The 27722-nt window shown below is 35.0% G+C and overlaps 2 protein-coding genes across 2 annotated transcripts in view; both read right to left on the reverse strand.

The window, feature by feature from the left end:
* LOC128554501 (TBC1 domain family member 13-like) overlaps positions 1-20495 on the reverse strand; it is a 35439-nt gene extending 14944 nt beyond the window's left edge. Inside the window, exons 1-6 of the mRNA XM_053535774.1 lie at positions 20431-20495; positions 20232-20305; positions 12592-12632; positions 7767-7828; positions 6507-6603; positions 1157-1239 (exon numbers count right to left, since the gene is read on the reverse strand). Of these exons, the coding sequence (XP_053391749.1) occupies positions 1157-1239; positions 6507-6603; positions 7767-7828; positions 12592-12632; positions 20232-20305; positions 20431-20450 (377 nt within the window). The 5' untranslated portion in view covers positions 20451-20495. The remainder of the gene's footprint in view (positions 1-1156; positions 1240-6506; positions 6604-7766; positions 7829-12591; positions 12633-20231; positions 20306-20430) is intronic.
* Positions 20496-26788: 6293 nt separating this feature from the next.
* On the reverse strand, positions 26789-27457 carry LOC128554499 (uncharacterized). The gene has a single exon (XM_053535773.1). It carries the CDS (start codon positions 27455-27457, stop codon positions 26789-26791), a length of 669 nt encoding a protein of 222 aa, XP_053391748.1.
* Positions 27458-27722: the final 265 nt, after the last annotated feature.

Genomic DNA, 27722 nt, shown 5'->3' on the forward strand with positions numbered 1-27722 from the left:
ACTAAAATGTTGTGAGTAGGAAAGTTATGTACTCATGTCTACGTATAGGGACTGTAATGGAAAGCAAGTGTTTAAAGTTTCAAAGCTATATATCAAACAGTCTAGACAAAATATGGAATGGCACGCAAACTTAACTAATTTCTATGTCAAAAAATGGCCATAACTAAGCCAAAATCCTTGCACTAGTTAATGTAATCTTGCCTACATATGGAGACCATGATGGAAAGCAAGTGATTAAAGTTTCAAAGCAATATGTCAAACAGTCTAGACAAAATAAGGATTGGTATGAAAAAACTTAACTGATTTCCAAGTCCAAAAAGGACCAAAGTTTAGTCATATATCTTTGCTACAGTTACACACTCTTGACTGCTGAGGGAGATCATGACAATGAACAAGAGTTCAAAGTTTCAAAGCAATTATGTCATATAGTTTTGACAAAATGTGGACTTGTACAAAAACTTAACCAATTTTCAAGTACTAAAACAGCCATTATTCAGCTAAAATACTTGATAGAGTTATGTACTCTTGCCTACAGATAGAGGCTCAAAGTTTCAAAGTCACATATCAAATAGTTTTCGACAAAACACAGCCTTTAACAAAAACTGAACCAATATCCAAGTCCAATATAAAGGGCCATAATTCAGCCAAAATACTTGTCAGAATTATATAATCTTACCTACAGATAGAGACTGTTAAAGTAAGCAAGTGATAAAAGTTTCAAAGCCATATGTCAAACAGTTTACAGAAAATATGAACTGGTACGAAAAACTTAAACAGGATTTGTAAGTTAAAAGGGGCCATAATTCAGTCAAATCCTTGACAGAGTTGTGTACTCTTGTCTTAAACTGGACATGGTAATGGTTCATAAGTGTAGAAAGTTTCAAACCTATGTAAGGGAAGATTTTGTAAAATGTGGACTGGTACGAAAAACTTATCAAGGTGTGATGCCGAAGCTGACACCTACAGTGGTGAGCAAGATAGCTCTCCTTATTCTTCAAATAGTCGAGCTAAAAATTATTATACATGTAGTACCCTGTTTTGGGAAAGCTGGATCTAAAAGTAGGTATATTTTATACAATTTTTTTCATAATATTTCATTTACACAAAAATAAATGCAAACAATATTTCAACATGTAGTTAAGTAAGATATGTATACCTGCAGTCCTTGTCTATCTGTAACAACATCTCATTATCCTTGAAGTATGCCCGCCATTTACTCTCGGGGTTTGGGTTTAACGGCTGAAATATGACAGAACTTTCAGTATAAAAGCAAGTGAATATCATGTTGTTGAGAGCAATATGTAGTAACCCATTGAGAACAAGAAATGCGGCAATGCCACGAAACCAGGTTTTCAACACTTTTCATAAGAATAAACAAGAGTGCCAGAATGTCACAATATACGCCCGTCACAGCAAATTTCTTTACTCTAGCACCTGTATTTGCAGATGTAATTTTAATTTTGTGGTTGTTTATTATTGTAATTCTTTTGTTTTTCTAAGTCCACAAAAAAACTCCTTACCAGGTAGAGATACCTTAAAATACACCTAAAATTAGAAAGTAACAACTACGTTGTACCACAGAAAAGTGGTCTTGGTTTTTCCCTACGGTCAATTATAAAAAAGTTACAATATAAGTTATTTATAGTAACAACTAAGGGAAGTTAATCTTAAAAAAAAAAAAAAAAAAAAAAAAAAAAAAAAAAAAAAAAAAAAAAATACAAAAAGAAAAATTGTAAGTCCACACAGAAATCCTTACCAGGTAGAGATTGGTCAAAATACACCTCAAAATTGGATGTAACATGCATGTTGTACTACGGAAAAGTGGTCTCGATTTTTCCCTACGTCTAGTAATGAAAAAGTTACAATATAAGCTATTTATAGTAACAACAAAGGGAAGTAATTCTAAAGAAGGGAACTGCGCAAGACACTTCGTCTCATGATGGTGTATAATTGTGCCAAGTTACATCAAAGTCCCTCTATGCATGAAGAAGATATGCTCCGGACAAAGTTTTCATTCTTGTATCCTTTGACCTCTAAGTGTGACCTTGACCTTAGACCTAGGGACCTGGTTCTTGTGCATGACACTCCGTCTCATGATGGTGAACAATTGTGCCAACTTTCATCAAAATCCCTCCATGCATGTAGAAGATATGCTAACCCTAACCCTAACCTAACCCTAACCCTATTTTTAGTAACAATGACCTTGACCTTGATCCCAGAAACCCCAAAATCAATCCCAAGCTACAACTTTATATAAGTTTTCTATACACCAAGTTTCATCATGATAGCTCATTCCTAAGTTAAGTTATTGACCGGAAACACTTTTTCTATTTTAAGTAACAGTGACCTTGACCTTGACCCCATTAACCCCAAAATCAATCCCAGCCTTTGTCTTGATATAAGCTACATACATACCAAGTTTTATTCAAATATCTTTACCGAAACAAAAGTTATTGACCGGAAACCCTTTTTCTATTTTTAGTAACAGTGACCTTGACCTTGACCCCAGAAACCCCAAAATCAATCCCAGCCTTTGTCTTGATATAAGCTACATACATACCAAGTTTTATTCAAATATCTTTACCGAAACAAAAGTTATTGACTGGAAACCCTTTTTCTATTTTTAGTAACAGTGACCTTGACCTTGACCCCAGAAACCCCAAAATCAATCCCAGCCTTTGTCTTGATATAAGCTACATACATACCAAGTTTTATTCAAATATCTTTACCGAAACAAAAGTTATTGACCGGAAACATTTTTCTATTTTTAGTAACAGTGACCTTGACCTTGACCCCAGAAACCCCAAAATCAATCCCAGCCTTTGTCTTGATATAAGCTACATACATACCAAGTTTTATTCAAATATCTTTACCGAAACAAAAGTTATTAACCGGAAACCCTTTTTCTATTTTTAGTAACAGTGACCTTGACCTTGACCCCAGAAACCCCAAAATCAATCCCAGCCTTTGTCTTGATATAAGCTACATACATACCAAGTTTTATTCAAATACCTTTACCGAAACAAAAGTTATTGACCGGAAACCCTTTTTCTATTTTTAGTAACAGTGACCTTGACCTTGACCCCAGAAACCCCAAAATCAATCCCAGCCTTTGTCTTGATATAAGCTACACACACACCAAGTTTTATTCAAATATCTTTACCGAAACAAAAGTTATTGACCGGAAACACCAGTTTGACGCCGCCGCCGCCGCCACCCGCCCGCCCGACCGACATCTACCCCAATCTAATAACTCAGGTTTTCATTGAAAACCTGGTTAAAAACTACCTTAAGAATGCAAAATGTGAATAACTACCTTAAGTATGTAGAATAATAATACATAAAATGTGAAAAATTATCATATGTATGTATAAATGAGAAATACCTTAATTATGTAGAATAATAATACATAAAATGTGAAAAATTATCATATGTATGTATAAATGAGAACTACCTTAAGTTAGTAGAATAATAATATATAAAATGTGAAAAATTATCATATGTATGTATAAATGAGAACTACCTTAAGTATGTAGAAAAATAATACATAAAATGTGAAAAATTATCATATGTATGTATAAATGAGAACTACCTTAAGTATGTAGAATAATACATAAAACGTGAAAAATTATCATATGTATGTATAAATGAGAACTACCTTAAGTTAGTAGAATAATAATACATAAAATGTGAAAAATTATCATATGTATGTATAAATGAGAACTACCTTAAATATGTAGAATAATACATAAAACGTGAAAAATTATCATATGTATGTATAAATGAGAACTACCTTAAAATATGTAGAATAATAATACATAAAATGTGAAAAATTATCATATGTATGTATAAATGAGAACTACCTTAAAATATGTAGAATAATAATACATAAAATGTGAAAAATTATCACATTATGTATAAATGAGAACTACCTTAAAATATGTAGAATAATAATACATAAAATGTGAAAAATTATCACATTATGTATAAATGAGAACTACCTTAAAATATGTAGAATAATAATACATAAAATGTGAAAAATTATCATATGTATGTATAAATGAGAACTACCTTACATATGCAGAGAAGCTTTCTGCCACTTACTGCTTTAAACACACTTTAAATATTTATTGCAAAGTTGCAGAAATCTAGCTGTTCAAAGAATACTAGCAAAATATCAATTAATAATTTTTTGGGACTTTTACAGTAGTTGGTATTTCTTTATTTTTTAAAACAAACAAGAGATCACAGAGTGATCTTGGCGCCCACCAATGTGCCATTTTTGAGTGTTCCAAAAATCAAGACTTACTGACTAGCTCAAGGTCAAATTTCATTTCCATACACAACACTGTGCATGTGGTCCAAATTCGAAAGCTGTAGCTTGAGAAATGTGAAAGTAGGTCACTAGGTCAATGTCAAGGTCAAAGTTTGTTTCGGTACACAATAATATGCATGTGGTCTAAATTTGAAGCCTGTAGCTACAGAAATGTGAAAGTAGGTCACTAGGTCAATCTTAAGGTCAAAGTTCATTTCGGTACACAAAACTATGCAAGTGGTCCAAATCTGAAGGCTGTAGCTTGAGAAATGTAAAAGTAGGTCACTAGGTCAAAATCAAGATCAAATTCTATTTCGGAATACAAAACTATGCATGTGGTCCAAATTCGAAGCCTGTACCTTCAAAAATGTGAAAATAGGTCACTAGGTCAATGTAACGGTCAAAGTTCATTTCGGTACACAAAACTATGCATGTGGTCCAAATTTGAAGGCTGTAGCTTGAGAAATGTAAAAGTAGGTCACTAGGTCAAAATCAAGGTCAAATTTTATTTCAGAATACAAAACTATGCATGTGGTCCAAATTTGAAGCCTGTACCTTAAAAATGTGAAAGTAGGTCACTAGGTCAATGTAAAGGTCAAAGTTCATTTCAGTACACAAAACTATGCATGTGGTCCAAATTTGAAGGCTGTAGCTTGAGAAATGTAAAAGTAGGTCACTAGGTCAAAATCAAGGTCAAATTTTATTTTGGAATACAAAACTATGCATGTGATCCAAATTTGAAGCCTGTACCTTCAAAAATGTGAAAGTAGGTCACTAGGTCAATGTGAAGGTCAAAGTTTTTTTCGGTACATAAAACTATGCATGTGGTCCAAATACGAAGGCTGTAGCTTGAGAAATGTGAAAGTAGGTCACTAGGTCAAAATCAATGTCAAATTTCATTTTGAAACACGGAACTATGCATATGGTCCAAATTTGACGCCTGTACCTTCAAAAATGTGAAAGTAGGTCACTAGGTCAAAATCAAGGTCAAAGCTTTTTCCAGTGCACAAAACTATGCATGTGGTCCAAATTTGAAGGCTGTAGCTACAGAAATGTGAAAGTAGGTCACTAGGTCAAAATCAAGGTCAACTCATGTCAAGGTTCATCTTGCCACTCAAAAATATACATGTGGTCCAAATTTGAAGGCTGTAGCTACAGAAATGTGAAAGTAGGTCACTAGGTCAAAATCAAGGTCAACTCATGTCAAGGTTCATCTTGCCACTCAAAAATATACATGTGGTCCAAATTTGAATGTTGTAGTTATTGACAAGAACATTTTAAAAGCTTTTCCCTATATAAGTCTATATGAACCATGTGACCACCGGGGCGGGGCCATTTTTGACCCTAGGGGGATAATTTGAACAAACTTGGTAGAGAACCACTAGATGATGCTACATTACAAGTATCAAAGCCCTAGGCTTTGTGGTTTGGACAAGAAGATTTTCAAAGTTTTTCCTTATATAAGTCTATGTAAACCATATGACCCCCAGGGCAGGGCCATATTTGACCCTAGGGGTATAATTTGAACAATCTTAGTTGAAGACCACTAGATGATGTCACATACAAAATATCAAAGCCCTAGGCCCTGTGGTTTTGGACAAGAGGTTATTCAAAGTTTTTCCCTATATTAGTCTATATAAACCATGTGACCCCCAGGGCGGGGCCATATTTGACCCTAGAGAAATAATTTGAATCATCTCGGTAGAAGACCACTAGATGATGCTTCAAACCAAATATCAAAGCCCTAGGCTCTGTGGTTTTGGACAAGAAGGTTTTCAAAGCTTTTCCCTATATAAATCTATGTAAAATATAGAAATAAACAAAGGGCCATAACTCACTCATAAATTCTTGAACCAGTCTGATTTTCAGGGGGACACAACTAGGGTACCAATACATCATTCTGACAAAGTTTGGTCAAAATCCCCCAAGTAGTTTCTGAGGAGATGCGATAACGAGAAATTGTTAACGGACGGACGGACGGACGAACGGAATGACGGACGGACGGACCACGGACGCAGAGTGATTTTAATAGCCCACCATCTGATGATGGTGGGCTAAAAAAGCATAAGAAAGGCATTAAAAAAAATTATTCATGGTAACATAAATTGTTGATTGTAGAAAAAAAGCACAATATTCATCTTAGATAAACCTTTCAGTAAGTGTTTCACAGTGTTTCAGGAAATCAACTCACATGATCGTCAAATGTAACATCTTCAACTCCCCCGTTTTCCGAGGCCTCGGTTCCCGGCTTGATTATCATCTCATCAATAAACTGTACATAGGTAGCCCTGTAACAACAGAGTTTATAACATACATCAAATGTATGTACAGTTACAGACGTGCTATCATGCCTTCAGAGAGCCAAATCTAAATGGCTAAAAAACCCACAATTATAATTTCCTTTTTGACTTATTGCAGAGTATATTATTCTCTGAATATGATCACCTATAAAAAGAGGTCACTTTTTGCAAACAGAAAAAATCTGGTGTTCATAAACAAGATAAATTGTAATTATATCAATATACCTTATCACTAAAAAAAAACAAACTTTCATTGCGCTGTTTTGAATATAATGGTTACACCGGTACCTTTCTCTTCTGCCTCTTGGAATAAACGAAAGTCTGCAAGTAATAGCTGGTAATGAATTATACTACCAAATGAGAGGTAAATGTTCTCAGCAATGATCTGAGAGACAAAAATACAGTTAAAACTGTCTAACAGCCACCTGCATTTAGCAGCCAGTCAGTTAATTTCCCAAGTTTATGTTTTGACAGAGTTTCAACTTGAGCAGCCACCTGCTTTAAGCAGACAGATTGTCTCACTCCTTAAGCTGGCTGTAATACAGGTTTGACTGTAATTAATGTCTGTGGTCTCTTGTTCTCAGCCATGGACTCATAGTGTCAGGTTACTTGGTAATTTATGAACTACTTTCATTTGCTAGATATTGTAAATTTGTAAACTTTAGTATGCTGTTGGCAGCATCTGTCTAGTTAAAACAAAGAACATGGTGGTGCTACACATAATGATTCGGCTGCCAGTCAAAACCTCATTTAGGTCGGGAGTCAGGACTGCAACTATTCAATAAACAACAAAATCTTGGTTGTTCCAAGACTTCAAGCTTTCTTTTTACTCAAAACTTCATAAGCATATAAACAAATAATGCAAGTATAGTGCGTTTTATGCGACCTGGCGGGGCAGAGCTAATCTATGACTTATGCAAATAATGGTAATCTCAAGAAAACCAGCAAAATAGATAGAGCAATAAAGTTGTTTGATTCCATAATCTTCGGTAACCATCGACTAAAATTCAATGCTACATTGGATGGTTACATGTACTACATACCCTGCACAATAATGTAGTGGACAGTCGCAAAACCCCGCCCAGCCAAGTCAAATAAAATGCACTATAACATAAAGATATGTGCACTCAAGCATGACAATCTAGCCTCACCTCTGCTTTTTCAGTTCCTTGTCCCATTCTGATCTGTTCTTTGGCAGGTAGTACAACAATAACTGCAGAAACAGTCAAATATTGTCACATACATTTGTATCAAAATAATTTATTGCAAATAATAGTAATAGCATATTTTGTTCAGTTCCTGATAATTATGCTGAACAGGTGAGTACTGGTACTGATGATAAACCCGGACAGATGATAAAGTCGACCACCTTGGAAATATTTGATTGCAATCGGTTATTTATAAAATTGAACACACCATCTAATAGTTTCCACTTACAACACCAACTGGTGTAAACAAAAACAAAACTGGTAAATATTCTCTATAAATAAATGACTTACATTGTATTTGTATAAGAAATATTTATCGAAAATTACTGGGGAAGAGGGTGTTTTTTGCGCATGCTCGCTGTCGAAACATGAAGGCCTTACATTTGGTAACTTTTCATTACTTGATCAGGAATGACTGTTGCAGCTTTTTGGGGAAAGTTTCAATATAATACCAAGAAAATTTTGTAAATGACAAAGTGTTCGAATTTATCATCAGTCAACGTTCATACAGTCCCCATTTTACATACCCCTTTCAGGGCCTCACTTCGTGTGAGTTTGCTTACTAAATATAAATTTGAATTATGTAAAGTTTTCAGCAAAGGTTAAGCTTTATTTTGATACCGACCATTGATTACAATTTGCAGAAATAAAAAAGTTCATTTTCTGATCGGGTTTATCATCAGTACCAGGTGAGTAGTGCCATTTCCTTCAGTACATGACTGTGTAATATTGCAAATAAAACGTTAAAAGAATTACAAGAGTTAAAGTTATAAAATTCTTTTGAAATAACTTTTCACAGAGTATGGTTTAAGGATGTACAAGTGTTTTTTTAAAGGATATCCACCATTTTGAAAAATGTTTCTTTTAATATTGCTTTCTAACAAATCTTTTGCCAAGAATTAATGCTAAATAATTGAAATATGGCTAATAATGTACCATTTAACCAAACAGATTCTTCTTTATGCGAAAAAAAAAAAATCACCCTTATTTTTGGCTGGCATTTGATTAAAACTGACGTAAGATTTACAATAATGTAGGGGTAGGGAATTTCAAACATCTATAAAAGTAGATCAGGTTTTGTTTTGATATATACGTAACGATAAGCTATTTAAATATAACTGAAATAAAAGTTTTCAAGATAGCCCTTTATGTTACATGTACCTTGGAAATATAAATTAACAAGAGATCACAGAGTGATCTTGGCGCCCACCAATGTGCCATTTTTGAGTGTTCCAAATTTCAAGACTTACTGACTAGCTCAAGGTCAAATTTCATTTCCGTACACAACACTTTGCATGTGGTCCAAATTCGAAAGCTGTAGCTTGAGAACTGTGAAAGTAGGTCACTAGATCAATTTCAAGGACGAAATGTGAAAGTAGGTCACTAGGTCAAAATCAAGGTCAAATTACACTTCAGAACACAAATTTATGCATGTGGTCCAAATTTAAAGCCTGTACCTTCAAAAATGTGAAAGTAGGTCACTAGGTCAATGTCAAGGTCAAAGTTTGTTTCGGTACACAATCCTATGCATGTGGTCTAAATTTGAAGCCTGTAGCTACAGAAATGTGAAAGTAGGTCACTAGGTCAATCTTAAGGTCAAAGTTCATTTCGGTACACAAAACTATGCATGTGGTCCAAATTTGAAGGCTGTAGCTCAAGAAATGTGAAAGTAGGTCACTAGGTCAAAATCAAGGTCAAATTTTATTTCGGAACACAGAACTATGCATGTGTTCCAAATTTGAAGCCTGTACCTTCAAAAATGTGAAAGTAGGTCACTAGGTCAAAGTAAAGGTCGAAGTTTGTTTCGGTACACAAAACTATGCATGTGGTCCAAATTTGAAGGCTGTAGCTTGAGAAATGTGAAAGTAGGTCAGTAGGTCAAATCAAGGTCAAATTCCAATTCGGAACACAAAACTATGCATGTGGTCCAAATTTGAAGCCTTGTACCTTCAAAAATGTAAAGTAGGTCACTAGGTCAAAGTCAAGGTCAAAGTTTTTTTCAGTGCACAAAACTATGCAAGTGGTCCAAATTTGAAGGCTGTAGCTACAGAAATGTGAAAGTAGGTCACTAGGTCAAAATCAAGGTCAACTCATGTCAAGGTTCATCTTGCCACTCAAAACCATACATGTGGTCCAAATTTGAATGTTGTAGGTTATTGACAAGAAGATTTTAAAATCTTTTCCCTATATAAGTCTATATGAACCATGTGACCCCCAGGGCGGGGCCATATTTGACTCTAGGGGGATAATTTGAACAAACTTGGTAGAGAACCACTAGATGATGCTACATTACAAATGCCAAAGCCCTAGGCTTTGTGGTTTGGACAAGAAAATTTTCAACGTTTTTTCCTATGTAAGTCTATGTCAACCATGTGACCCCCAGGGCGGAGCCATATTTGACCCTAGGGGGATAATTTGAACAATCTTAGTAGAAGACCACTAGATGATGTCATATACAAAATATCAAAGCCCTAGGCCCTGTGGTTTTGAACAAGAGGTTTTTCAAAGTTTTTCCCTATATAAGTCTATATAAACCATGTGACCCCCGGGGCGGGGCCATATGTGACCCCAAGGAAATATTTTGAATCATCTTGGTAGAGGACCACTAGATGATGCTTCATACCAAATATCAAAGCTCTAGGCTCTGTGGTTTTGGACAAGAAGATTTTCAAAGTTTTTCCCTATATAAAACTATGTAAATTATAGAAATAAACAAAGGGCCATAACTTACTAAAAAATTGTTGAACCAGTCTGATTTTCAGGGGGACACAACTAGGGTACCAATTCATCATTCTGACAAAGTTTGGTCAAAATCCCCCAGGTAGTTTCTGAGGAGATGCGATAACGAGAAATTGTTAACGGACGGAAGGACGGACGGACGGACGGACGGACGGAAGGACGACGGACCACGGACGCAGAGTGATTTGAATAGCCCACCATCTGATGATGGTGGGCTAAAAACAAGGGCATCGTCTTGCCGGCACAGATGCTCATCTGATTTTTTTTGTCTCTCTATATTGTCCTGCGATGACTTTCTAAGTATAAAAAGGGCCATAATTTTTTAAAAAAGCAATGTTGAGTTATGGTACTTGTTGTGTATAGTTAGCTTTCAATGGCGAATAACTGCTTTAAGTTTTAAAGCAATAACTTTGACCATTAAAGAGAAAGGTTGACCTAAACTTTAAAACTTAACCAAGAAATCTGATATTTTCTAAGTCCAAAAGGGGCCATAATTCTTGCAAAAAGCAGGATGGAGGTATGTTTCTTGCTGTACAGAGTCTGCTTTAGATGGTGAACAAGTGTTGCAAGTTTTAAAGCAATAGTTTTGATAGTTTAGGAGAACAAGAGGGCCATGATGGCCCTATATCGCTCACCTGTTATCATTGCTCTTGAGGACAAGAAGGCCCTCAGAAAAAATATCTTAGTCCAAGGACAGGAACAACATAGGAGAAATTTAACCAAAAAGAAAAAAAAATCTTACAAGGTATAGATATGTCAAAATACACCTAAAAATAGGAGGTACCATCCATGTTGTACCACAGAACAGTGGTCTTGGTTTTTCCCTATGGCCAATAACAAAAAAGTTACTAAAAATAAGCTATTTATAGTAACGTAAAAGGGAAGTAAAAAAAAAAATATATATTGTAAGTGAACAAAAGAAGGATCTGCCAAATAAATCTGTTGACATAAATGAAATTTCAGATCAGCATCTTCATTAGTTACGGAGATATACCCATTTTAATTTGAAATAAAGGGAAGTAATTTGACATAAAATCAGTCTATAGTTATCTACCCTGATTGTCTCAGTCCAACTAATAACAATAATGAAATTTCAAATAAGTCTAAGTACTTACTGATATAAATCCATTTTGATTTGTCATGGAATCCAAGATTTATTGTTGTTGAAGATATTTTGGAAGTTTGTATCAAATAAAACAATAAATGAAGTCTCTATATGGCTGCAAAAGCCAAAATAGCCAATTTTGGACCTTTAAGGGGCCATAACTTTGGAACCCATGAAGAAATCTGGCCAGTTCAAGAAAGGAAGCAAGATACAAGTTGTGTGCAAGTTTGAAATCTATATTCATCAAATTCATAAATGAAGCTGCTATTGTGCAGACAAGGTCAAAATAGCTAATTCTGGCCCTTTCAAGGGCCATAACTCTGGAACCCATAATGGGATCTGGCCAGTTCAAGAAAGGAACCGTGATCTTATGGTGATACAAGTTGTGTGCAAGTTTGGTTAAAATAAAATCATAAATGAAACCACTATCGTGCAGACAAGAAATTGTTGACGCACGGACGGATGCACGGACGGACGGACTGACGACGGACGAAGGGTGATCACAAAAGCTCACCTTGTCACTATGTGACAGGTGAGCTAAAAACATAAAACTTAACCAAATGGGGCCATAATTCTTGCAAAAAGCAGGATGAAATTATGTTTCTAGTTGTACAGAGTCAGCTTCTCATGGTGAACAAGTGTTGCATGTTTCAAAGCAATAGCTTTGATAGTTTAGGAGAAAAGTTGACCTAAACATAAAACTTAACCAAGAAATCTGATGTTTTCTAAAAAATTCACACCTTCATCCTTACTCTAAAATTTTTTTTCAGGTTTACAATTATTATCATTAATACAAAAGAAAAAATATATAAGAAGAAATTACCTTATATCAACATAATAATTTCATCAAATGCAATTTCTGCGATTTTTAGATTAAGACATATAATTGTCAATTTTCACTTTGAAAGCTCACAAATCTTTTACCTTCCAGCATTTTGGTCGCAGCCCTGTTTCAGAAGGACAGCCTGAAATCAGTAACAATGATATACAACCTCCACCTCCTTCTGTGCCACTGCAACACTTATTTTAACCTTTAGCCTGCTAAATTTCTAAAATGGACCAGTCCATCATTCAATTTGGGCAATACCATTTATAAGTCAAAGGGGTGTATTCACTTAAAATTTACTGACTGAATAGCGAACAGTGCAGACCATGATCAGCCTGTACGCATGTGCACTGGTCGCAAAGGCAAAATCACTTGCCGCTAGTAGGCTAAAGGTTACAATGGTTGCAACATCAAAACATTATCAAGTTATTTTTGTTTCAAATTTTAACACAAAAGTACATTATATAAAAACTTGAACAGTTGTTTATCATATCATTTTTTCTTTTAATATTCACATTATTCCACATAGAAAATCTGTTTTGTATTGGTCACAATAATATTTCACAAAAGATCAGCTACTGCATAAATAAATATAGCTATTTAAAGCATGACAATTGAGCCGCGCCATGGGAAAACCAACATAGTGGCTTTGCGACCAGCATGGATCCAGACCAGCCTGCGCATCCGCGCAGTCTGGTCAGGATCCATGCTGTTCGCTTTCAAAGCCTATTGCTATTAGAGAAACTGTTAGCGAACAGCATGGATCCTGACCAGACTACGCGGATGCGCAGGCTGGTCTGGATCCATGCTGGTCGCAAAGCCACTATGTTGGTTTTCCCATGGCACGGCTCACATTGTCTTGTCAAGGAAATAAACAAGAGCTGTCGGAGGACAGCAACGCTCGACTATTCAACAGCCTTGTCAATTGAATGAATACAAAAGTTGAAAAAGAGGCATAATTTTGTAAAATGCAAAGTAGAGGTATTGAACCTCTGTACTGCATGTCATATCACGACAGTTTCAATCCTTTCCAATTTGTGGATACTGAGATACCAGCTTACATACAAAAACTTAACCAAAAACTGCTAAGTCAAAGGGGCATAGTTTTGTAAAAATGCCAAGTAGAGTTATGGGACCTTCACAGTGCATGTTAGATCATGACAGTGAACAAGTGTGTGAAGTTTCAATCCATTCCAATTCATTTTTACTTAGTGGATACTGAGATATCAGATTACATACAAAAATTTAACCAAAAACTACTAAGTCGAAAAAGGGGCATAATTCTGAAAAAAAAAGAGTAGAGTTATGGGACTTGCTTAGTGCATGTCAGATCATGACAGTGAACAAGTATGTGAAGTTTCAATCCATTCCCATTAGTAAGTACTGAGATACTAGCTTACATACAAAAACTTAACCAAAAACTGCTAAGTCAAAGGGGCATAGTTTTGTAAAAATGCCAAGTAGAGTTATGGGACCTTCACAGTGCATGTTAGATCATGACAGTGAACAAGTGTGTGAAGTTTCAATCCATTCCAATTAGTGGATACTGAGATATCAGATTACATACAAAAATTTAACCAAAAACTACTAAGTCGAAAAAGGGGCATAATTTTGAAAAAAAAGAGTAGAGTTATGGGACTTGCTTAGTGCATGTCAGATCATGACAGTGAACAAGTATGTGAAGTTTCAATCCATTCCCATTAGTAAGTACTGAGATACTAGCTTACATACAAAACCTTAACCAAAAATTTCCAAGTCGAAAAAGGGGCATAATTTTGTAAAAAAGCAAAATAGAGTTATAGAACCTGTGCAATGTAGGTCAGTTCAACACAGTGAATAAGTGTGTGAAGTTTCAATCCATTCCCACAAGTGGTTACTGAGTTACCAGCTTACATACAAAACCTTAACCAAAAATTTCTAAGTCGAAAAAGGGGCATAATTTTGTAAAAAAGCAAAATAGAGTTATGGAACCTGTGCAATGTAAGTCAGTTTGTCACAGTGAATAAGTGTGTGAAGTTTCAATCCATTCCCACAAGTGGTTACTGAGTTACCAGCTTACATACAAAACCTTAACCAAAAATTTCTAAGTCGAAAAAGGGGCATAATTTTGTAAAAAAGCAAAATAGAGTTATGGAACCTGTGCAATGTAAGTCAGTTTGTCACAGTGAATAAGTGTGTGAAGTTTCAATCCATTCCCAGAAGTGGTTACTGAGATACCAGCTTACATACAAAACCTTAACCAAAATCGGGACGCGGACGCCGACGCATGGGCGAGTGCAATAGCTCTACTATTCTATGAATAGTCGAGCTAAAAATTTCATGTCATTAGGTAAATGCAAGACACTATCATGACTATGAAAATATTATATGGCCCTAGATATGCCCAGGACAAGCCTTATTTTGTACAATAAAGGGAGATAATTCAAAAGCTAGGTTAGAGTATAATGATTCATTGACACTGCACTTGGTCTCAATGGCCTCTTTGATTATGTGAAGTTTCAATCAAATGCCATTAATACTTTTCAAGTTATACTCTGGACAAAAGTGTGATGGACAGATGGACCAAGTGGCAACTATATGCTTGTTACTAAATATGTATAAATATGCACATCTAAATCTTGTTTTTGTTATAAATGACTTTGATAGCCAATTAAAGTATCATCTCTGCAAATACCAATTGATTACTGGAACTCTAGAGATTACAGGCTGTTCAGTTTCCACCTGACCTATAACCATTGTCTAAAGGAAAAGAATTGTCTAGCTATCTGGTAACCGGCTGCCTAGCCTGTATTCCAGCCGTCAAGTAACTGGATGCCTAGCCTGCATTCTAACTATCTAGTAACCAGATGCATAGTCTGTAATCTAGGACTTTTCTGGGCATCCTCCATCAATTTATTTGGGAACAACTAAACCACATAATTATGACAGTGTCTCTGATATGTCTAACTATCTAGTAACCAGATGCATAGTCTGTAATCTAGGACTTTTCTGGGCATCCTCCATCAATTTATTTGGGAACAACTAAACCACATATGACAGTGTCTCTGATATGCAAAATTCTCTTGGTTTAAGACCTTTGGAGAACAGACAAATCGATGCATAATTAATAATGTTTTACAAAATTGTCTAATCAGTAGTTGCAATTCTTAACCAAGTTTATTTTGAAAAACCCGAGAGTGACTGTGACCGGGAGACTGACCTGTCACTCCCCCCCCCATCGGTCTATAGCAAAACACATACAGTTTCCAATTATTATATTTTATTTTTCTAAGTAATCTTGTCTTATTGAAAATCCACTTTTTCTAACAGTATGGATCAAACACTCTAAAGACCAAAATAGTGGAGGAAATTGTCACTGCAGATTTGTGTTTAAATGCTGATTGTTTTGCCTAGGACACCCTTCAAAAAAGGCTAAAAATGGCTAGAACACAGGGTAGGCATCCATTTACCGGGCAGCCATTAAACACAAAAGTTTGGGTCAAAATTATGTTTGCATCCTGGGCCATCATTCCTGGGTAGTGTACAATGCAGCCAGAATAATGTAGTGATAGTTGGTTAATAGGCCACTTCAAACAGCCTTGCTGTTGGGTTAACCCTTTAGTGACATGGTTTGATTGTCTGCCTACAGAATAATGAGGTCCGGGGTTCGCGCCCCAGAAGAAGGGACCATGGTATTTTCTCTCCCAGGGTTTACTTTAATGATGTCAGAAGTGCCTGACGGACCCTTGCAGTGAGCATGGAGTGTGATTCTGGCGAGCTAGTAAACTCTAAAAAGTAAAGGGGGAGAAGTGTAACTAATGATAGCAGGTTTAAATTATAGACCACTTCCAAAAGACTTGCTGTTGGGTTAACCCTAGTTCAATAACATTAAACTTGCACAGGGCGCCTTTTAATATTTGGACGTTCAACATGTCCCTGTGTCAAGTTTAATCAAATGACAGCCGTTTGCATAGCAAAATTTCAACCTTATTTTATTGAAGTGTAATGTAGGAAAACTCTCAAACACGTGATATCATATATTGGTTTACTGTAATTAAAACTGCACCACCAATCACTTCCCGGACGCATTACACATGACTCTTCTAGTGTAATTTAATGAAATATCATGAACAATACATCACTGAATAAATATATAGAATCAATTATACATGCTTAGACGAAAACAAATACGTTTAACCTATGGCACTAGTAAACAAGAGGGCCATGATGGCCCTATATCGCTCACCTGAGTAGAGTTGCTTACTTGAACAAGATCTAGGCCTTCTGGTTTATTTTTAGCAAATTTATGAAGATTTCCCTATGCACAATCAAGTAACCCTAGGGCTGGGTCAATTTGACCCTGGGGGGTCAAGATTTGAACAATTTTTGTAGAGGTCCACTAGGCAATGCTACATGTCAAATATCTAAGCTCTAGGCCTTCTGTTTTTTTTAGAAAATTTTAAAGATTTTTCTATGTACAATCAAGTAACCCCATGGGGCGGAGCCAATTTAACCCCAGGGGTCATGATTTGAATTTTTTTTGTAGAAGTCTACTAGGCAATGCTACATGTCAAATATCTAAGATCTAGGCCTTCCGGTTTATTTTTAGAAATTTTTTGAAGATTTTCATATGTAAAATCAAGTGACCCCTGGGGCGGGGTCAATTTTGACCAGGGGGGTCATTATTTGAAGAAATGTTGTAGAGGTCCACTAGGCCATGCCACATGTGAAATATCTAAGCTCTAGGCCTTCTGGTTTATTTTTAGAATTTTTTTGAAGATTTTCATATGTAAAATCAAGTGACCCCTGGGGCGGGGTCAATTTTGACCCCGGGGTAATGATTTGAACAAATTTAGTAGAGGTCTACTAGGCAATGCTACATGTCAAATATCTAAGCTCTAGGCCTTCTGTTTTTTTTAGAAAATTTTAAAGATTTTTCTATGTACAATCAAGTAACCCCATGGGGCGGAGCCAATTTAACCCCAGGGGTCATGATTTGAATTTTTTTTGTAGAAGTCTACTAGGCAATGCTACATGTCAAATATCTAAGATCTAGGCCTTCCGGTTTATTTTTAGAAATTTTTTGAAGATTTTCATATGTAAAATCAAGTGACCCCTGGGGCGGGGTCAATTTTGACCAGGGGGGTCATTATTTGAAGAAATGTTGTAGAGGTCCACTAGGCCATGCCACATGTGAAATATCTAAGCTCTAGGCCTTCTGGTTTATTTTTAGAAATTTTTTTGAAGATTTTCATATGTAAAATCAAGTGACCCCTGGGGCGGGGTCAATTTTGACCCCGGGGTCATGATTTGAAAAACTTTAGTAGAGGTCCACTAGGCAATGCCACATGTCAAATATCAAAGCTCCAGGGCTTATGCTTTTTGAGAAGAAGATTTTTTAAGATTTTCCTATGTACAATCAAGTAACCCCTGGGGCGGGGTCAATTTTGACCCCGGGGTCATGATTTGAACAAATTTGGTAGAGGTCCATTAGGCAATACTTCACACCATATATCTAAGCTCTAGGGCTTTTGGTTTTTGAGAAGAAGATTTTTTAAGATTTTCCTATGTAAAATCAAGTGACCCCTGGGGAGGGGTCAATTTTGACCCTGGGGGTCATGATTTAAACAAATTTTGTAGAGGTCCACCAGGCAATGCTACATGTCAAATATCTAAGCTCTAGGGCTTCTGGTTTTTGAGAAGAAGATTTTTTAAGATTTTCCTATGTAAAATCAAGTGACCCCTGGGGTGGGGTCAATTTTGATCCCGGGGTCATGATTTGAACAAACTTGGTAGAGGTCCATTAGGCAATGCTTCACACCAAATATCTAAGCTCTAGGGCTTCTGGTTTTTGAGAAGAAATTTTTTAAAGTTTTTCCTTTCGGTTGCCATGGCAACCAGAGTTCAGTATGGAATTCAATTCTTTGAACAATTTTTAAAGGCCTAGATTCACTACTATATAAGTGTCCCCCCCCCACCCCCACCCCCAATCCAATATACAACTCCCATCTTATCTGCTGCTTATCAGCGATTATGTAATAGCAACTGATTAGAGGGCAGTTAGCACAGCAGGGACCCTAACTAGACCATGAAGATGTGTGCAGTGGAGTTGAAAGAAGTTAATTTTTCTTCATAATAATTATAATATTATTATTTTGATATTAATTTGTAGATGATAATAACTATCACTTTAATGTTATAATAATGAAAATGAAAATAATAATAATAGAAATAATCATAATCATAATAATTATTATTATATTATCATTAATATATTATTATTATTATATTACATATATGATGATAAAAGATACAGTAATAATATTGAAAATGATAATGATAATAAAACACAAGTACAGTGAAAACTTCCTGAGTTCTTTGTGCTGATATAAACAATATTTTTCGATTTGGAAATTGATTTTCATGTATTCATGTAATCAACATTATTTGAATATAAAATTGTGTTCCATCTATACTCAATTTTCATTTTCAGTATGTTGCCTAAAGGGACTTTTATCATGCTTTGCTTTGTAACTTTGAAATTCACATTCTGTTTTCAATTTATACAAATGTTATTTACAGTATTCTGCAAGCTTTAGATGAGTGAAAGTCACATTTTTCAGAAATATCACAATTCTCCAGACAGAATTTGAAAAAATAAAACTTGCATACATGTTTCTTTAAGTAAGTTCCCAATTATTTCATTATTGTGAAAATAAGTTTGATTATTTTATTATTGTGTTTGATCAACAAATATTTTTCTTTACATAAAAATGCCAAAAAAAACAAACTAGTATAACTTTAAAAGTTATCAATTATTCATTAATTTACAATAAATTACATCTTTTCCGCTTCTCACTAATAGATACACTTGTAAGGTAGACCGACTCTCCAATAAACAATGACCCTTGTTTATTGGAGTCATACTGTGATGGTCATTAGCCCCCAACTGTGCTGGTGAAGACAAAAATCCCTTGGCTCACTGCCAAAATCTAGGCCTTTAAAGGGGACCACCCATGGAACATCCCTGTGAAGTTTCATCAAAATTGGCCAGGTGGTTTAGGAGGAGATGTTGTTTAAAGGAAAGTGTGGACGGCCGCCGGACGGACGGACAGACGGATGGACGCCGGACAGTGAGCGATCACAATAGCTCACCCTGAGCACTGTGTGCTCAGGTGAGCTAAAAATCTGTGGCCATTTTTTAACGCATGGGTACTGCCGAATGCATGTGGACTAGCCTTTTAAACTGCTTTGATATGAATTTATAACTTAATGAAGTACTTTTAATGAAGATGCGTCCTTTCGATTAAAAGCCTTCTGATTGATCATATTTACCCTCAACTTGACCCGACTGGAGCCTGTTCGATTCGACAGTAAACTGCGCATGCGCCAGTGTAACACTAGTGTACTCTCGCTTGACCGAATCGAATGCACTGTTTATGTCCTACGTTTATTCATAGAACTAGGTTAACCCTTTAACGACGTGGTTAGAGTGTCCCCCTAAAGATCATGAGGTCCGGGTTCTAGCCCAGGAAGATAATATTTATTTAACATCGGTTATAAATAAAATTTACAACAGAAGCTTGAAGCTTGTATTCGACATAAGGACGAAGGGACCTTGGTATTTTCTCTGCAAAGGTTTATTTTAATAATCTTGTTTGGCATGGTTATAAATAATCAACTCATTTATTCACAAGTATCAACCTAAACGTGTTTCTATGTGTCAAAATATATGTTCCTAACTGCTTTAACAACTTACCATTAAAAACAATTTTTCGAAGTTTTTTGAAATCGATCACTTCCGCATCAAGAACCGCCCTTAACTCCTCCACTCTGAAATGACAACGAAAACATAAACATGCATTAGTTGCTCAACCTTTAGAATGACCCAAATCAAGCTCTCAGTGACAAAATAAAGGTTTAAAAGTGGCGTTATTTTAGATATTTCAGTTAATTACCGTGCTTTGTAGGAGGACATTTTTCACCGGATGTTTACTATCAGGTCAAATGGCGGATTATTTACCCAAATCATCCCAAATAAGACGATATTCTAATTAACCACTGCAAAGATGTTTAACCACCACCACAACGTTGTTTCAGGAATCGTGTGGAAAATACATAACGATTTTCGTTTGATAATGAAAACTTAGAATTAGTACACATGATTTTTCAATTTGCGGATATTGGTATCTGATAAATTTTCTAAAACATAAAACGTCTTGTCGACCAAGCCAGGACAGCTATGTTCTCCTTGGTCAAACAGCTAGAAAACTGTTACTTTCTGTTAAAATCCACTTGTTTAATACAATTGTTCCTATTCTTTCTTACGGTAAAAAAACTTAGGGTATAGGAAATCTAAACAATACTGGTCAGTTTCAGCTCAAATTTTATAAAATTATAATAAATCTCAAGCAAATTACTTCTAATTATATGTTATTTGATGAACTTGGGGTTACTCCAATGTCTTTGCAAATAAAAAGTACTTAAACTTATAAACTACCAGGGTGAGCTATTGAACATTCTAATATGTTTGTCTCTGTTAAGGTAGTTTTGCACGCGTTTAGATCGATTTTTTTTTCTACAATGTAGAATTTAATTAGACGCTGATTTTTCAAAACTTCAGAATATACCTAGAAAATTCAGCAAATTAAAAAGATAGGGTCGTGCGCTTGATATTTTGCTAGTCTGATTTGAAAAATTTGGACCTCACGCAATATTTCATAATGGGAGTCTATTAGAAAATCTTAACTTTCATAACATTTTCGCGAATAGAAATTTTTCTACGATGTAGATTTTTATGAAACTTCTCACCATTGTAAATGAACACATGACCTATAATTTGGTGGAATAAAATGTATTGGTCCATTCCTATTGTTTCTTACGGCCCAGAAACTTAGGGTATAGAAAATCTAAATATTACTGGTCAGTTTCAGCTCAAATTTTATAAAATTATAATAAATCTCGAGCAAATTACTTCTAATTATATGTTATTTGATGAACTTGGGGTTACTCCAATGTCTTTGCAAATAAAAAGTACTTAAACTTATAAACTACCAGGGTGAGCTATTGAACATTCTAATATGTTTGTCTCTGTTAAGGTAGTTTTGCACGCGTTTAGATCGATTTTTTTTTCTACAATGTAGAATTTAATTAGACACTGATTTTTCAAAAGTTCAGAATATACCTAGAAAATTCAGCAAATTAAAAAGATAGGGTCGTGCGCTTGATATTTTGCTAGTCTGATTTGAAAAATTTGGACCTCACGCAATATTTCATAATGGGAGTCTATTAGAAAATCTTAACTTTCATAACAATTTCGCGAATAGAAATTTTTCTACGATGTAGATTTTTATGAAACTTCTCACCATTGTAAATGAACACATGACCTATAATTTGGTGGAATAAAATGTATTGGTCCATTCCTATTCTTTCTTACGGCCCAGAAACTTAGGGTATAGAAAATCTAAATATTACTGGTCAGTTTCAGCTCAAATTTTATAAAATTATAATAAATCTCGAGCAAATTACTTCTAATTATATGTTATTTGATGAACTTGGGGTTACTCCAATGTCTTTGCAAATAAAAAGTACTTAAACTTATAAACTACCAGGGTGAGCTATTGAACATTCTAATATGTTTGTCTCTGTTAAGGTAGTTTTGCACGCGTTTAGATCGATTTTTTTTTCTACAATGTAGAATTTAATTAGACACTGATTTTTTAAAAGTTCAGAATATACCTAGAAAATTCAGCAAATTAAAAAGATAGGGTCGTGCGCTTGATATTTTGCTAGTCTGATTTGAAAAATTTGGACCTCACGCAATATTTCATAATGGGAGTCTATTAGAAAATCTTAACTTTCATAACAATTTCGCGAATAGAATTTTTTCTACGATGTAGATTTTTATGAAACTTCTCACCATTGTAAATGAAGACATGACCTATAATTTGGTGGAATAAAATGTATTGGTCCGTCTGCTTAATTTTTTTTTATAGATATTTGACCACGATTAATATGAACCGGACCTTTCACGCTAATTTTAAGACATTATTTTTATTATTTTACAGTGTCATATGTTTTAATATCATATGTTTACTTTAGAAATATAGAAACAGTGTCATTGTAATAAATTTACTCACAGATCTCAAATAATTCATAAAATGATTTTCAATTCCGTACGCCGAATCCAGACATTATTCTACATTTTCCGGATAAATGACTTTACGCCATCACTTCTGGTTTATCAAACGCGCAGAGCAACCTTAAGGTCAGAGACTACCAATTCAAAAAAGTACAGGGAATGAGGTAAGTGTATACCTGGGAATAAGGTAACGTCTGTGCGTTCTGATTGGTCAGTCATGTAAACACACCCAGGAAGTGATTATTTTTTCAAAATTGATATTTTTTCAATGCATTTACAGTATTTTATCATACATTTTGACAAAATTTGCTACATTTTATGTGTATTGAAAAAAAGTTTTTTCAAACGAATTTCTCCCGCCATGTCAATGATGTAAACAGGGGATCATCTCATTCACACGAAAATTACTTAAATAAAGTATCACTATTCATATGTTTTTCGTCCGATATTTTGGTAGAACTAAGATAGTTCTTGAAAAACTTGTAAATAGACAACATGTTTCGATGTATGGAAGGCCGTACACGCCATAATGTTACAATGTAAGTCTATGGGAAAACAATTGGTGGTCTCTAACCTTAAACACGCTAACGCCAGAAAGACGTCAAAGTTTTTGTTGCGACCAAGAAAGAGTGCTACCATATTTTATGTACTGTTTTATATAAAAGGCATATTAGAATTGAAATAATTTATAGCAAAACCGTGTCTTAACACTATTTATACACTCGGTACACTCGGGCGGTAATACGTCGTACAAATAATTTCACTCGGGCTGCGCCCTTGTGGAATTATTACGCCCGACGTATAACCGCCCATCGTGCATAAATAGTGTTAAAGCACTCTTTTGCTATAATTATTTCTTAAGTAAAGACGATAACATTTGTTATGTTTCATATAAGACTATACACTCAGTATCAGCTTATGTTAAAACTGAATTACAATGTCTATCTTTTGTTAAGGGTACTTTAGATGAACTTGGTTTATCAAGTTATTCCCTAAATCACTCTGTACCCAGTCCGCTTAATTTCAAGAAACCTGTTAACACATGAAATCAACATCAGTTCATTCAAGTTTGTAATGGTGATGTTCAAACTTTAAGCAAATGTTTAAACTGTCGTATATGGCATGTCAGACGTTGCTAAATTATTATGTATGTTATTATTATTGTATGTTTGTTATCGTTATCAAATGTCGTGTCATTCATATTCTAACATTTGCTATTGTTATTAATGTCGTTATTCTTATTGTATGTTCGATAATCTTATGACTTAAGTCATTATTGTTACCTTTTATATTGTTATTCAATGTCGTATCATTGACATTTAACGTTGGATATAGTTTACCTTTATCCTCCACCACGTCCACATAGCGATCAACATTTGTGTTATTTTTTTCCAGGTTATGAATTGTAAATCAATTAAAGGGCAATAACTTTAGTCACTGAAGTGATCCTGACAAAAGTTTCGTGTGATAGTGATTTACCTTTGTGTAATGTTTCATGCAGATTCATCAATATGTTATTTGAATACAGTAAATGTGAGGGTTGATGATTACAGCAAAAAATACGTTTTTAATAATAAGCATGTTCATTCTTTTACCATATTAAGAGAAAAAACGTCAAGAGGGATGATATGAGCAAAGGTCATTTGCTAATAATAATTTTCTGAGGTTTGGTGATTGTAGCTATAATTCTTCTTGAATAATAATCGTTTTCACATTTTCACCAAGTCAAGGGTAAAAGCTTTGCTTTTACTGGATCATGTGATACTATATTTGAGCAAAGGCTAAGCGTTCATTATACGAGGGTTGGTAATTAAGTTTGATAATTCTATAAAAAAATTGAACTAATGAACTAAACGCTTTTTCAATTTCGGAAGAACGATCAGAAAGTCTGACAGACAGAACAGACGCAAAACAATCTCCCTTCGGCGAGGGATAACAATGAAACATATTGGTAGATTTGTTGGCTGTACAGGTAAAGGCCGACAAATTAAAATAGTTCATGTCAGACGAAAGTGAAAAGTCAGGGAATTTTGTTTGTCTTTGATGGCGGCCACTCTTTCAAAACGATGCAGTAAAATGTCTTAGAATTAGTATAATAATAAAATGATACATTTTTCCAAAGTAATATTACTTAGTTTTGTAACAGAGAATTAGCAAAATTAAACTTGCCACTATGTGTAGCATTCCTTCATTTCATAAACAATCACATGGAGCTAATTTCATATTTGTAGCTAATTCAAGCTCTTATACAAGAACTAATTTATATCGTATAGCGTCATTCATAACTATTGTTAAACCCAAGGCGAAAAGATATTGCGTTAACCACTGGATATTGAGATTTTAATGGCGACTACTATTGCCTAACTTGTAGATTTGTTTCTGTATGGTTAAGAAAGGCTTAAATGTTACATACACAATCAGCTGCTGTTAGTTCATCTGATATGTGTGACAATTCATTCAATATGTAAGATATTTCAAGTAAAGATTATTCATTCCGCACGATTAGGCAATACTTTTTTCATGTCGGGGGGTTGCAGTCGAATAAAACTAACAATTCGGATAACAATGCATCGCATTAGATTAAACAAAACTAAGTATACAAATTTACTTTAGTATCGTAAACGCTTTCTATTTGTATGTTGATTTCACCGTGCGATCTTATGTAATATATAATGTTCAATTGGGTAAATAATAGTATTCGTGTGGACGTTATAATTACCCTACCAAATATTGTAGACTCGGTTTGATTCAGACTGTTCATGGACGGTAGTGGAAATGTAAGCTACCGTTCACACACTCTTGCCCCGAGTTCACACTGGCCCTAGCTTTATCAGATCAAGTGGTTTCAACTCGTTTGAGCGGCGAATTTTACGCAGAACAGATAGTGAAATAGGGTCGATAATACAAATTTCCGGTCTTGTAAGTATGACGTAAGGGAATTTCTACCCGTTATAAACGATTTGAATAAAAACGATGAGTGTATCTGGAGCGCAAATGTCACCGTTTCTTAGCATATGTGTCAATATAGCTAAGCTTTGTGCCGTTTATACAGACCGGCGGGGGAAGGAGATATTTGTCAAATTTCGACAATATCGCATCGTATAATTTCTCATTCTCGCATACCAGAGGTATACCGTGGTTCCTCGGATGAACGTTCGTCTCGGGATTTTGACGAACATCTGATGGATGAGAATGATAATTTCTATGCTTTAATTTATATGTGACGTAATTATTTTGACGTTATCAGTGTATAAAGCAACGTAAAGTTATTTTACAAGTAAATATGTATGTATATATATAAAATAATTGCAAGAAAAGAATTTTAATTTTCTTATCTAAATATTTCTCAAATATAACTAAGCACTGTTTGAATAAAACAATGGCAGCTTTTCGGAATATGCGCCTGTAGTGTTATATAGAGAACACTTTGTGGGTTCTATACTTTAATACATAGTTATACTCATAGATGACAAATATACAACTAACATCAGCATCAAGCATGCATACACATTAATACATAAGATTCCCGCCAGTACATGACCACGTGATATACCGTATATACTCTACAGTTCTTCCCCTTTCTTCAGAATAATATTCTACTAATTAAAGAAATCACCAATTTTAGAAATTCAAAGTTTAAAAATTCAAAGCATAAACAAAAGTTCTACATATTGTGACAAAGTATTAGCATGAACTGAAAGTTTTAGAACAATTACGGTAGCATGAGAAAAATCTTTGCACTAGAAAAACAACAACTTATCAACATAGATATAATGTTTCAATGAATAACATTCTATCACTGGCATTTATCAAACAAAAGTATAATGTTGCAATATTATATTGTAAATATCAGCTAATTAATGTAAACAGAACACACACATTCCTGAACTTTATCTACTGCTGAAACCAAACAATTATTCAGACAGTTTTTTAGCCAGTCTCAGTTTTCTCAGTTTTACATTTTATCCGTTTCATCTCTAATTTTCCCCATAATTCTCTGTCAGTCATATTGACTGACGCACCAGAATCGATTATGAATTCCACATCGATATCATTTAGAGAAAGTGTTACATTTTCTAACCGTGATCCAAGCAAAAATGAATAATCCTTTGAATTATCATCTTCATCTTGATATTTGAAATTATTTGAATAATCCTGTTTTGCCGGATCTCCAACTAAGTTACTTTATTCACATATCCAGACCGACCTCGGCCGCTCTGTTTGCCTGCATTTTTCCCCATTTGCGTTTTGCAGCATTTTTTATAGTGACCTATAAGTCCACATCGATCACATTTTTTGTTTCTCGCAGGACAATTTCTATCTCGAGCTTTATGTCCGGATAAACCACAACGGAAACACATTTCTTGCTGTTTCGAATTCACATTCCTGGGTTGTCTAATATTTCTGGTTTCAACACGTTTAGGTTTCTCACCGTTTTCTAATTTATTGACCGTTCCTGAATCTTGCGCTGCTGTTCCTTCGTCCATTCGTTTTGACTGTAGATCCGCTAATTCCATGGTACAAGCAATCCTACAAAGTTCGTCCAATTTCAGATCTTGACCTTTTTCTAAAAGTTTCTTCCTTAATTTTGTTGATTTGCACTTTTCAATTACCTGGTCTCTAATTTGTTCATCAGTATTTTCGAATTCACAATGGATAGCTTTTTGTCTTAATCTAGACACGTATTGTTCTACTGTTTCCGAATGTTCTTGTTTAGTGGCTCTGAATTTATATCTTTCGTATGGTGTGTTGACTTTTGTAATAAAGTACTTTTCCAATGTTGCCACCGTTTTTAAGTATGTATTAGCGCCTTCTTCTTTTTGTAAAGTGAAATAAATGTCCATGCCTGCGCAATGTAATAATAGTGAACAGTAGTATAGATGTCACTTTGGGGTCAGGTTAGTCCATGCGTGAAAATCACGTGCACAGCACGTGCGGCGGCCATCTTGAAGAACAAGCGCGCGGCGGTCTTATTGGATCCTATTTTTAGACAGTCCCGAAGGCGGACTCATTGAGGGTCAGATGTTCAACCCTAGTAATGACCCTTGAAGTACTTTACAAGCATAGGCATGTTCATGCTTCAACATGCACGTCTGTGAAATAAAAAGT

Source organism: Mercenaria mercenaria, unplaced genomic scaffold (genome assembly GCF_021730395.1).
Source record: "Mercenaria mercenaria strain notata unplaced genomic scaffold, MADL_Memer_1 contig_5082, whole genome shotgun sequence".
Classification (NCBI taxonomy): Eukaryota; Metazoa; Mollusca; class Bivalvia; order Venerida; family Veneridae; genus Mercenaria; species Mercenaria mercenaria.

Bases quoted from the DNA above. Each gene is read 5' to 3' on its own strand.
- LOC128554499 (XM_053535773.1), bottom strand. From the start codon at position 27,457: ATGGACATTTATTTCACTTTACAAAAAGAAGAAGGCGCTAATACATAC.